General features: G+C 45.4%; 1 protein-coding gene across 6 annotated transcripts in view; it reads left to right on the top strand.

The window, feature by feature from the left end:
• The window catches only part of CLCN3 (chloride voltage-gated channel 3), a 91,758-nt gene that overhangs the window by 63,815 nt on the left and 15,006 nt on the right, over positions 1-12,937 (top strand). For all 6 annotated transcript variants that reach the window (XM_043486737.1, XM_043486733.1, XM_043486734.1 and 3 more), the window contains 5 exons: positions 4,442-4,648; positions 6,631-6,711; positions 7,622-8,167; positions 9,593-9,779; positions 12,138-12,536. In XM_043486737.1, coding sequence (XP_043342672.1) covers positions 4,442-4,648; positions 6,631-6,711; positions 7,622-8,167; positions 9,593-9,779; positions 12,138-12,536 — 1,420 coding nt within the window. The remainder of the gene's footprint in view (positions 1-4,441; positions 4,649-6,630; positions 6,712-7,621; positions 8,168-9,592; positions 9,780-12,137; positions 12,537-12,937) is intronic.

Raw genomic sequence — 12,937 nt, 5'->3', positions numbered from 1 at the left:
TATAATTGTTATATCTTCTTCTTGGATTGATCCTTTGATCATTATGTAGTGTCCTTCTGTGTCTCTTTTCACAGCCTTTATTTGAAAGTCTATTTTATCTGATATGAGTATTGTGACTCCTGCTTTCTTTTGGTCTCCGTTTGCCTGAAATATTTGTTTCCAGCCCTTCACTTTCAGTCTGTATGTATCCCTTGTTTTGAGGTGGCTGTCTTGTAGACAGCATATATAGGGGTCTTGTTTTTGTATCCATTCAGCGAATCTTTGTCTTTTGGTTGGGGCATTCAACCCATTTACATTTAAGGTAATTATTGATAGGTGTGGTCCCGTTGCCATTTACTTTGTTGTTTTGGGTTCACGTTTATACAACCTTTCTGCATTTCCTGTCTAGAGAAGATCCTTTAACATTTGTTGAAGAGCTGGTTTGGTGGTGCTGAATTTTCTCAGCTTTTGCTTGTCTGTAAAGCTTTTGAATTCTCCTTCATATCTGAATGAGATCCTTGCTGGGTACAGTAATCTAGGTTGTAGGTTATTCTCTTCATTACTTTAAGTATGTCCTGCCATTCCCTTCTGGCCTGGAGGGTTTCTATTGATAGATCAGCTGTTATCCTTATGGGAATCTCTTTGTGTGTTATTTGTTGTTTCTCCCTTGCTGCTTTTAATATTTGTTCTTTGTGTTTGATCTTTGTTAATTTGATTAATATGTGTCTTGGAGTGTTTCGCCTTGGGTTTATCCTGTTTGGGACTCTCTGGGTTTCTTGGACCTGTGTGACTATTTCCTTCCCCATTTTAGGGAAGTTTTCAGCTATTATCTCCTCGAGCATTTTCTCATGGCCTGTTTTCTTCTGGGACTCCTATGATTTGAATGTTGGGGCATTTCACATTGTTCCAGAGGTCCCTGAGGTTGTCCTCATTTCTTTTGATTCTTTTTTGTTTTTTCCTCTCTGCTTCATTTATTTCCACCATTTTATCTTCTACCTCACTTATCCTATCTTCTCTCTCTGTTATTCTACTGTTGGTTCCCCCCAGAGTGTTTTTTATCTCATTTACTGCATTATTCATTTTTAATTGACTCTTTTTTATTTCTTCTAGGTCCTTATTAAACATTTCTTGCATCTTCTCAATCTTTGTCTCCAGGCTATTTAACTGTAACTCCATTTTGTTTTCAAGATTTTGGATCATTTTTATTTCCATTATTCTAAATTCTTTTTCAGGTAGATTCCCTATCTCCTCTTTTGTTTGACTTGGTGGGCATTTTTCATGTTCCTTTACCTGCTGGGTATTTCTCTGCCTTTTCATCTTGTTTAGATTGCTGTGTCTGGAGTGGCCTTTCTGTATTCTGGTGGTCTGTGGTTCCTTTTTAATGTGGAGGTTTCTCCCAGTGGGTGGGGTTGGACAATTGGCTTGTCAAGGTTTCCTGGTTAGGGAAGCTTGCGTAGGTGTTCTGGTGCGTGGAACTGGATTTCTTCTCTCCGGAGTGCAATGGAGTGTCCAATATTGAGTTTTGAGATGGCTCTGTGTGTTAGGTGTGACTTTGGGTAGCCTGTATGTTGACGCTCAAGGCTATGTTCCTGCATTGCTGGAGAATTTGTGTGGTATGTCTTGCTCTGGAACTTATTGGCTCTTGGGTGGTGGTTGGTTTCAGTCTAGGTATGGAGGCTTTTGGATGACCTCTTATTACTTAATGTTCCCTGTAGTCAGGAGTTTTCTGGTGTTCTCAGGTTTTGGGCTTAAGTCTCCTGCCTCTGGATTTCAGTCTTATTCTTCCAATAGCCTCAAGACTTCTCCAACTATACTGCACTGATAATAAAACTTCTAGGTTAATGGTGAAAAGATTCTCCACCGTGAGGGACACCCAGAGAGGTTCACAGAGTTACATGAAGAAGAGGAGAGGAAGGAGGGAGATAGAGATGAGCAGGAGGAGAAAAAGGGGGACTCAAAGGAGAGAGACAGATCTACACAGTTCTCTGTTCCCTAAGTGTTCTCAGTAGCCCAGACACCCACAGTGATTCACAGAATTGGATTGGGAAGAGAAGGGGGAGGGAGGAAATAGAGGTGATCTGAGGGAGGAAACAGAGAGTCAAAAGTGGGAGAGAGTAATCAACACACTCCTGAGTAAAAATGGGTACTGAATATTGGATTCTTAAATGTCCAAAATTGATATCACATACTGAAAAACAAAGATTAAAAATCTAGAGTAGAGATTAGACTCTTAAAAATACAATATTAAAAACAAAAAGAAAAACACAAAAAATTTAAGAAATATATATGAATTCCAGTTTAAAAATAGGGCCTCTTTTTTTTTTTTTTGGCAAGGTTATAGTGAAATGAAAATTAAGGAGTAATAGAGGACTTTAAAATAAAATAAGAGAAAAAAATTTAAAAAAAACATCTTTTAAATTAAAAAAATAGTAAAAATATGAAAATGAAAGTTAAGGAGTAATAGAGGAGTAATAGGGAATTTTAAAAGAAAAGAGAAAAGAAAAAAAAATTTTTTTAAATTAAAAAAAAAAAAGTAAAAATATATCTAGGAATTTCTCTGGAGCTGTTGCGGGCAGTGAGGGTTTGGTTCAGTTTAAGATAGCGCCTTGTTCCAGCTTACACTTCTCTATATCTATAGGCCCCTTCTGATGTAGTCGGTGTTAACTACAGGGATTTTAATCTGTTGCCCCCTTACTTCTGAAGCGGTTCGCTTTGTTTCTTTGGTTTCTGTTTGCCAGTCTCTTCAGTGCCTAATTTCCGCCCTGACACAGGCGGGCGGAGGTGGTCTCTTGTTTAGATTCGCTTGTTCAGTCCTGCTGCGGGGAGGGAGGGGCACTGCAGGCAGATATCGCTGTGTATGGGGAGCACTCACAGTGTTCCGGCCACACTGGGTTTGCCCCGCTCACAGCACGTGTGCTACACTGCTCAGGCTCCAGGCTGCTCTCCAGGGAGCGGGCCCTGCGTGGCGTGTGGTTCCCGTTTTCGGCTACTCCACAATAGCGCAGACTTGGTTGGGCCTGCGTTTTGTGCCTTCCCCGCCTGAGCAGCTCAGGCAGCCAGGAGCTTGACTAGCGCACTCTCCCTGGGTGCAGTGAGCCTTATCCCCTCCGCGGTCCCAGCCTCAGTTTCCGCGCACACTGGTCAGGTGCGCCTTGTGTCTGTTCCGGGGAGCTGGTCTCTAGTCGCGACCCTCCCGGCGGATGTCAACCATCCAGACTCTTAGGAAGCCTTTGGTTAGAAACTGGGAGCCTGTTTGCAGTTTGGTAGGGGGTGCCCTCTCTGGGGCCGAGTTTGCCCCTCTCCCCTCCCCCCTGCTTCCGCGAGGGATGGGCCGGTCCGCTGCCTGCTAGCTTTTCTCTGGGATCGCTCAGTTCTTCCTTTGTTCTGCGAACGGGACCGTGGTGTGTTCTGGCCAGTTAATTTTCTCTCTCTCTTGCTATCCCACAGTTTAAGTTGCTTCTCACGTTAGCTCCCTCCGATTGCCCTTAGGGCATTCAGGCCCAGTCTAAGCAATGCCCCGCTCCTCTCTGTTCAGCCCCCACTTGCTGGTGGCGGGTGCGGGCGTCTGGGGTACTTTTCTGCTGGGAGTTGCTTTTAGGCATGTAATCTGTGGGTTTTATTTATTTTCCCTCTCAGTTAGGTTGCCCTCTGAGATTCAAAAACTTCCCCCAGACCCGCCAGTGAGAGGGTTTCCTGGTGTTTGGAAACTTCCTCTATTACAACTCCCTTCCCAGGATGGGTCTCCGTCCCTAGCTCTTTTGTCTCTCTTTTTATCTTTTATATTTTGTCCTACCTCCTTTCGAAGATAATGGGCTGCTTTTCTGGGTGCCTGATGTCCTCTGCTAGCGATCAGAAGTTGTTTTGTGAAGTTTGCTCAGTGTTCAAATGTTCTTTCAGTGAATTTGTAGGGGAGAAAGTGGCCTCCCTGTCCTATTTCTCCGCCATTTTAGCTCCTCCCTAGTGCATAGCTTTTAAAAGCAATGTTAGTGATTGTAAAGCTGTATTAAGAACATCTTTAATATGGAACAATACCATATAGTATTCACCAGTTGTCACACATCCTTCTTAATATATAAGAAAATATTACATATAATTACACATTCTACTATGAGAAGACATAATATCTTTAAAGGCAAAATACCTTTATTTCTGACACAGAGCGTCTGAAATGTATCTAACTGTATTATATTTCTATAGTAGAAATATTGCGATTTGCCATTAGCTGGTTATGTAATTGTACAGGAGTGTACTGAAGTCTGTAGCCCCTTAACATGGCCTGGTATTTCAGTTTTGTCCATGAGCTAGGGCTGCCTTCTGCCCTTGCAGGGGAAGAGAGTGAGAATTTCTTATATAGAGCATAATAGTTCAGACTATCAGAAAATGAATTGTGAATTATCCCATTGCCCACTGAAATTTGCAGTTTCTTAAAGGAAATTAAGCTGCTTTGATCTTTCCTTTGTAGATTAAAACTATTTTGAGTGGATTCATCATCCGAGGCTACTTGGGAAAATGGACTTTAATGATTAAAACCATCACATTGGTACTGGCTGTGGCATCAGGCTTGAGTTTAGGAAAAGAAGGGCCCTTGGTCCACGTTGCCTGTTGCTGTGGAAACATCTTTTCCTACCTCTTTCCGAAGTACAGCACAAATGAAGCGAAAAAAAGAGAGGTAAGTGTATTCTGTCCTTTATTTAATAGGTGAATATCCATTACATACACTTAGTCTGTGAACAGTTTCACAAATTTTACTCTACTTTTTGGGTAAATTCTGTACTCAGATTCCAATTGTAACGTGAGGCTTCCTTGTGCTCCTTCCCCCTTTCTGAATGCTCTCTAGAGTTGGCCTGGGGTCTGTTGGTTTCAGTAAGATTTCAGAAATATTTTCCTTTGCTTTTGCTTTACTTTACACCTTTCCTCCTCTGACGTGTCCCCCAGATGTTGCGTTGCTTTCTCTCCTGGTTCTCCCCGTCACTGTTTCTCCTGGGGTGAGGCATCTCACCAGCTGTTTTCCTCTGGAGGAGGGGTGCCACCTCAGGGAGCTTGCTGCTCCTTAGGGAACCCAGAGGGCATCAAAACCACCTGAGGTTGATACTGCTTCACAGTGAAGGGCATGTAGCACCTCCTCTTACTCGGCTCTTTAGGGCAGCTTCCTTTGCCCTTTTGTTTAGGTCATCCTGAGATCATGGAGACATTGAAACCTGATGTTTCCAGGTTGCAGTGGATATTTTCTGGAAGAAAAGTGGGCTCCTTGCACCTTCTTATTAGCTCCAGACTGTGGGAGCCCCGGCCCTCTGTTTCCCTGTCTAGTCTGCATTTGTCAGTTCGTTTCCATTACTTGCTGTTGGACCTTGACATTGTGGGGGAAGATTTGTTATTTGTTCATTATAAGTGCAAAAATTACCTTATTAGGTAATAGTATAGAAGTTAACTTTACCTGGATTTTGGTGTATACACATTGTGATGTTTATGACTTAACTTGATTCTGACAGCTTGGGGTATACATGACTGGCTTTCACGTTAATTGAAAGCATTTAGGCCTCATATTTTTATTTTCTTCCTTTGCCCACTTCTTTTGATATGTTTAAGTGATTCTTGGATACTTATATGAAACAAATGAAAACATCTGTGAGTTGTAGATGTGTAGGTGCTAGCTTGATTGTAAATTCTGTTAAAGGTGGAATCAGAAAATTCTGTACGGTGTTTGTGGGGGTGGGGAAGAAACACTGAAATAGTAAGTCTGCATTCTCAGGCCAGGTACAGTTTAATTAAAACAAGTATTGGTTCATTTTTAATTTACCAACTAGCAACCTGACTATGGAGTTCATGCTCATAACACTTATAATTTAATTTTTTATTACTTAAGATTTCTCTTTCAAAGATGTACAAATTCAGCATTTGAGGAAATGCATTGGTAGCCTCAGATATTTGCTGGAGTAAAGTAGTGGAAGGAATAAAGACTCTTCAGAAAAGTGGTTAATTATGAATAGATGCCCAGTGACTTTATGTATGTTTGGCTTCTTGCTGGTGGGAGTGGGAGGGCGACCCTGAGTTCCGTTCCTTCCTTCCCGTGACCTGTGTGTTGGGGCTCTGGACGGTCAGCCTGGGCCCTCAGGGGCAGCCGAGGTTTGCACCTTCACGTGAGGCTCCCGTGGTGGCAGCAGCCATCTCTTCAGAGGACTCAGTTGACTGAAAATATAGGGGAACGTGATGGGTTTGCAGTTCCCTGGACATTTTACTAGGATGTGGACTGAAGCAATGATAGTGATGAAGCAGTGAGCCCTGAAGTCTGAAGAAGTGACATCCTGTTTAAAAACAAACGGCTCCGCCTGAGCCCCAGTCCTGGCTCTGTCTGCTGGTCTTCTCACGCAGGCATCATGGCTGTTGAATTCATTGCCTTTTCTCCTCTACCTCCTGTTTACGTTGGTGTATCTCACGCAAATGTTTTTTTGACCGAGTATTGAATATTTGAATGACGTTTCAATTAAAGCAGAAGAGAAAAAAGTCTTTTTAGAAGAAATATTTGTGTTTGCTTGGAGAGGAACGTGACATGGGAGTTAGGTTCGGAAGGGATTAGATGCTCTGAGGACCACGCAGACACTGTCTGGCCTGCTGAGTCTGTGAGAGCGTGACATGGCCGCATCTTCTTCGCAGGTGCTGTCGGCTGCCTCCGCTGCAGGCGTCTCTGTGGCTTTTGGTGCGCCGATTGGAGGAGTGCTGTTCAGTCTGGAAGAGGTAGGTTAAGACGACAGCCGCCACCAGGAACAAAACGATGCACAAGCACCGTTACGTGTGTTATGCCGCACTTCTCAGTCTTGTCAGCTGGTGTGGTATACTTTGTTTTTAAGTTTTCAAATTTGTTTTCATAGTTACTTTTCACTCTTTCGTACATTAAAAAGTCATAAAAAGTAATATGTATGTATACTGAGACTCTTTAAAAAAATATTATCCATATATAAATATGATTATTTAAAATTTAACCTTTTTGACATGATTAAAAGTAAGCACGAATGAATTTGACTTAATACAAAATATTTGAAACAGTCCTTATTTGCTAAATTATAGCTTTGCTTTTATTTAAGGTTTTTAATCATTTTCTAAATCATCTTTTTAAATTTTCCATGTGATTACCTCTGTGGCACTTACTGATGTTTAAGGAAATAATTCTAGTCACTTAAGTGGGATATTTTGTTTTTCTCTCATTGGTGCTTAAGAGTTTTTACACAAAAATGTGACTTAGAAATGGTTTAAAATTTACTTTTCTCCCCCAGTTGTTTACATTCTTTTTGCTTCAATAAAGAAGAGGGAAATTTAATCCTTTTTTTATGAACTAACGGGAGCGGCGATGGTACATTTATTCTTAACTAACACGACTGAACTGGGGTGAAGCTCATTTTGAAAATAACACAATGCTAGGTATTTTAAATAGTTATTAGACATTTATAATCAGTCGATATTGTGAATTTGTAATGGTGTGATAGCCCAGGTTACTAAGATAGTGGTGATTTTCTTACTGCATTAAAATTCATTATGTATAAATTCTAGCTGCAGCAAAATTTAGAGTGTTGATATTTACTGCTCAAGCTATAACATATCAGAGTGGTTTTCTAAAATCACTGCATTAATTTCTCCCTTGTTTTTCTAGGTCAGCTATTACTTTCCTCTGAAGACTCTGTGGAGGTCGTTCTTTGCTGCCTTGGTGGCTGCCTTTGTTCTGAGGTCCATCAATCCATTCGGTAACAGCCGCCTGGTCCTCTTCTACGTGGAGTATCACACTCCATGGTACCTGTTTGAACTGTTTCCCTTTATCCTCCTGGGGGTGTTCGGCGGGCTCTGGGGAGCCTTCTTTATCAGGGCAAACATTGCCTGGTGTCGCCGCCGCAAGTCCACCAAGTTCGGGAAGTACCCGGTCCTCGAGGTCATCGTGGTGGCAGCCATCACTGCGGTGGTCGCCTTCCCCAACCCGTACACACGGCTCAACACCAGCGAGCTGATCAAAGAGCTGTTCACGGACTGCGGGCCGCTGGAGTCGTCCTCCCTGTGTGACTACAGGAACGACATGAATGCCAGCAAGATCGTTGACGACATCCCTGACCGCCCTGCGGGCCTGGGGGTGTATTCTGCCATATGGCAACTGTGCCTGGCTCTCATATTTAAGATCATAATGACTGTGTTCACTTTTGGTATCAAGGTAAGTGTCCATGTGAGGGGGTCCTGAGGTAACTGGCGGGTCCAAGACTTGCATGTGGAAAGAGAAACAAAGGTCTTATCTGAAGATTCACAAATACAGGCTGAGAAAGCTCTCTTTGGGGTTTAACTTTTAGTTGTGGGAAAGACTTTTTGGCTATCCTGTTGAGCACGGTGTCTGTGCTGTGTATCAGCTCACCCCAAGCCCCGCAGCTTCCGAGAGCTGCTCACTGTGATCTCGCTGTGGGGTCAGCTGGTGGGGTGCTCAGCTGCCAGGCTGTGTTTGTGGTCAGCTCCGCGGCTGTCTGCCGACACGGCTCAGGCCAGGCATCTCAGAGCCGTCTGTGTGCCAGGCAGCAGGGCTGAGCAGGTTCCGACAGCTGGGGTGGCCCGCCAGGGCTCCTGCCCCGTCTGTCCATCTGTCTGTCTCTCTCCCTGTCTCTGGCTTCTCCTGCGTGGTGGTCTGGGTGGGGTGGGGGGTGAGGGTGGTAGGTGCCTCTCGTGGCAGCTCAGGGTCCCTGCAGTGAGGGTCCCGAGAGGCCCATTTCTGGCCCAGCCCGAGAGGTCTCCTGCGCACGCTGCCTGTTGTGTCTCGCTTCTCTGCATGTGGTCAGAAGGTCCTGGGTTCCTGGGAGGACATACCCTGTACTTTGGGGGTGGTGTCAGAGTTGTGATCATGTTTTAAAGCCACTATATTAGCTTCCTATTGCTGCTGTGACAAATCACCACAAAATCACACACATTTAATACAGTTGCAGAGATCAGAACTCCAAATTGGATCTTGCTGGGCTGAAGTTACGTATGCAGGAGTGACGGAGGTTCTGGGGGAGAATCTGTTTTCATGCCTTTTCCAGCCTCCAGGAGCCTCGGCTCATGGCCCCCTTCCTTCTCTCAGAGCCAGTGTGTCTGGTCACATCTCGTTTTATCTCAGCATTCTGACACAACACTTCTTCATTTTTCTTTTACCTTTAAGAAGCCTTTGTGATACTTCAGGCCCATCCCTGTCATCCCCCATAACCTGTTTCAAGGTCAGCTGATGAACACCCTGAATCCCTCCTTGTGTACTGCAGATCAGATTCCCAGGAAACAGGGTGTGGCTGTCCAGAGTGGGGAGCCCCCGCTCAGCCTCCTGTGTTCCTGCGGAGCAGGCCGCTAAGGCCCCTGCCCTCCTCTGCCCTCGCTGAAGCTCTAAAATGCAGGAGAATGAGATGCCTGTTGGTCCCTTCTAAGGAGACGTTTTGGGTTACCGTCTCTTTGGGCTGGAGAAGGTGGTTTGTTACTCTCTAACTCAGTTACTTTGTTGTTAGGGAGACTGTTAGAGCGAGGGTGTGCTGCAGCTTTGTTTTTGCCCTGTGAGAGGAGGGTCCCACGACCCGTGCAGGGCAGGTGAGCAGGGAACCTGCCTCACTGAGCGTCTGCCCTGTCGCAGGTCCCGTCCGGCCTGTTCATCCCCAGCATGGCCATTGGCGCCATCGCCGGCCGCATCGTGGGCATCGCGGTGGAGCAGCTGGCCTACTATCACCACGACTGGTTCATCTTTAAGGAGTGGTGTGAGGTCGGCGCTGACTGCATCACCCCCGGCCTGTATGCCATGGTCGGCGCGGCCGCCTGCCTAGGTAACGAGACTGGGTGTGTGTCTGTCTGGCTGGCGGGCTGGCTGAGAGACGGGTGGGGTCAGGGAGCAGGGCCCAGGGGGGCATCGGCCTGTGTAGAACCAGCTTTCATCTTACCTGTCCCTGGACACGCGTCAGTGCAGAACTGTAGGTGTGGTTAAATTAGCATCATTTCAGTGCGCGTGATGCTTAATGACCGCAGCCATCTCCAACAACATAGGCTTGTTTAGTCCTGTCCGAGGAGTTGCTTACGCTTTCCTTGGCTTTACCTGTGACCTCTGGCGTGGTTCCTGGGTCCACACTCCAGCAGAGCTCCGAGCATCTTCATCCCAGCTCTGCGGTGATGACTGGGAACCATAGTAAAAGGTTTCTTTATCAGCCTGCCTCTGCTTAAGGTGCATCGATAGCCGAAAGGAAAAAGGTAGCTTCTGTTTTAATGAAAAGAAAAGCAAAAAACTGGCATTAAATTCCTAAGAATCTATTTCTTATCCTCTTGAACATGAAAAATTACTTTTTTACATTTAAAATGTCAGCGTAATTTTGGCTCTAATATTTAGTTATACTTGGTATCTTGACTTAGTTCTGCTCAGTGAGTTAAAATTGTGTAGTTATCGACCTTCAGGTGTGTCATAGATGAAAGTGACGGAGAGAGTGGTTCTCTCCAGAGAAGCAGGTGCTCATCTGTGCCATGGGGAAGTGGGGAATGACACAGAAAGAAATGTGAACACAGGCCCTCCCGGCAGCTGGGTGTTGGAGAGCCTCAAAGTGAGCGGGCGGCAGGGGCTCGGCTGGGGCGGACGTTCACTTTGTTCTGAGGAGCGGGCTTGGCAGGGGGCGACTTCGTTCACTAGGCCAGGAGTGTGCAGACAGCAGAGCTGGGATGATGAACCTGGCGTTCGTGGGGTCGGAAGAGACTGGCAGTGTTGCAGAGAGAGCATTGTGGGCACCTCGGGAAGTGGATTTGGGTTGGTGAGGAGGAGCGTGATTCTCATCAGGACGAGTTTGTGTTTGGAATCGATCAGGTCTGTAGCAGGGTTGTGGCTTTGCCATTTTCACCGTGAAGACTCTGGGAAAGTTCCTTTACTACTTGATTTTTTATTTTCTTCAAAATGGAAGTAATAACTACTTGTCTCTTGCTGTTGAGGGTTATATACAATGATATGCATTTAAAACTGTTAGCATAAAAATACCTGATAAAATGTGCATGTAGTTAAAAATAATAGAAGCCTTTGTAAACTGCTTGGGGCGTCCGTAGCATAATGCAAATATGTCATGTATAGTGGGCTCTTTCTGCCTTCTGTTAGTAACAGTAGGGTGGGGTGAAGCTTGATAACCTGCAGTCCCCTGCTAGGATGTTGAGCAGAGAAGCAGCGTGGTAGAAGTAGCACTGAGGAGAGGTTAACCTGGAACGCGGCTGGTCAGGTGGCAGGAAGGTAATGGGGCTGCGGTCAGGGAGGGAAGATGAAACAGCGCAGGCTGAGGAACAGAGTGTGAGGGCCGACTGGGCTGGTCGGGGTGAAGATGCTGTGACAGGAGCCTGCACAGACGTTGCGGAGCAAACCCGAGAGGACGAGATGAGAGCCTCGGAGTGAATCAGCAGTGGCCACTCGGTTGTCGGGAGGGAAGTGGTGCCCGGCGTCGGCATCAGGGCGGTTGCACGGGGAGCTCTTTGGAGAAGAGGAGGACTTTGGTTTTGAGTGTGTGGTGGTTTCTGCACTAGGGGGTCACCCACAGTCTTCACGGTTGGAAATGAGGCAGGCACGACTGTAATAAGACAAGGTATGAGTAGCTGGAGATGGGGGGCAGACACCACAGTGGGTGGAGAGGCCTGGGCCAGGGAAAGGGTGGGTCCCTGTGGTGGTCTTGTGGACACTGTGAATGTTCAGATGGACTTTCTAAGGGGGTGTTACAGTATTAACAGAAATCACAAGGCGTCCAAATGTTTTTACTCACTTTGCAGAGATTTATTAGAAGACAGATGTATTAACTTAATATTCTACCCACAGGAGTTTAATTTGTAAATGGGTGGTAAATAAGTTAGCTCTAACATGCTTCACTAAACTGTTTTAAGAATTAATCATCAGCTTTCATAGGGGTGAGATTATGTCACTGTTATAGTGTTAAACCAAAACAGCAGATCGTTTCGGCTGGTCAGCTCTGTTTTTTGTTTTTTTATCTGAAGTATAACAGGTTTGAAATGTTATAAAGAAGATGAGTGTTTCTCGGGATCTTATCACAATAGTCGTGATCCTTTTCACTAAGTTTGTTTATAGTTTGGGTTCACCTGCCTCGTGGAGCAATTCTGCCACTGTGGGTTGGTGGGGATCCTGTGCTTCCTGACCCTGGCCCTTGCTTTTTCAGGTGGTGTGACGAGGATGACCGTGTCCTTGGTGGTTATCGTCTTTGAGCTCACGGGAGGCCTGGAGTACATCGTGCCCCTCATGGCTGCTGTGATGACCAGCAAATGGGTGGGCGATGCCTTCGGGAGGGAAGGCATCTATGAAGCCCACATCCGGCTGAACGGGTACCCCTTCCTGGATGCCAAAGAAGAGTTCACCCACACCACCCTGGCTGCCGATGTCATGAGGCCTCGGAGGAGTGATCCCCCACTGGCTGTGCTGACCCAGGACAACATGACGGTGGACGACATAGAGAACATGATCAACGAGACCAGCTACAATGGTTTTCCCGTCATCATGTCCAGGGAGTCGCAGAGACTCGTGGGCTTTGCCCTCAGAAGAGACCTGACCATTGCCATAGGTACCCTTTTAAAGAAACCTACACACGCAGGCACACGCCCGTCTCTGACTGGCTGTCGGTGTCTAGGTACCTGGGTGGCCAGATACAAATATATAATAGATTTTTGAAAGAAAGGGAAACTGTAAAATATAATTTGTTGAGTTTGTGGGGGCAAGTGGTATATTGTGTATCTCTTCATCTCTTAGGATTTTTTTAGGAAAGGAATTTATGCTTCCATGGGTTGTTTTCCACCTAAATATTGTTTGAACTTTTGATTTGGCATTATTACGAAAGCTTGGAGTCAGACTCTTCTTGCCCAGAAAAGTTTTGTCGATAGCCTTCATAATAACATGAACTAGTACTATGAGGCCTTAGTAACTGTTGAGGTATTCAGCTAAATACATTCTCATTATTTGAATGCA

The sequence above is a fragment of the Cervus canadensis genome, chromosome 14, assembly GCF_019320065.1.
Source record: "Cervus canadensis isolate Bull #8, Minnesota chromosome 14, ASM1932006v1, whole genome shotgun sequence".
In the NCBI taxonomy this organism is placed as follows: Eukaryota; Metazoa; Chordata; class Mammalia; order Artiodactyla; family Cervidae; genus Cervus; species Cervus canadensis.
The sequence above is the reverse complement of the archived record's forward strand: the minus strand, read 5'-3'. Positions and strand labels throughout refer to the sequence as shown.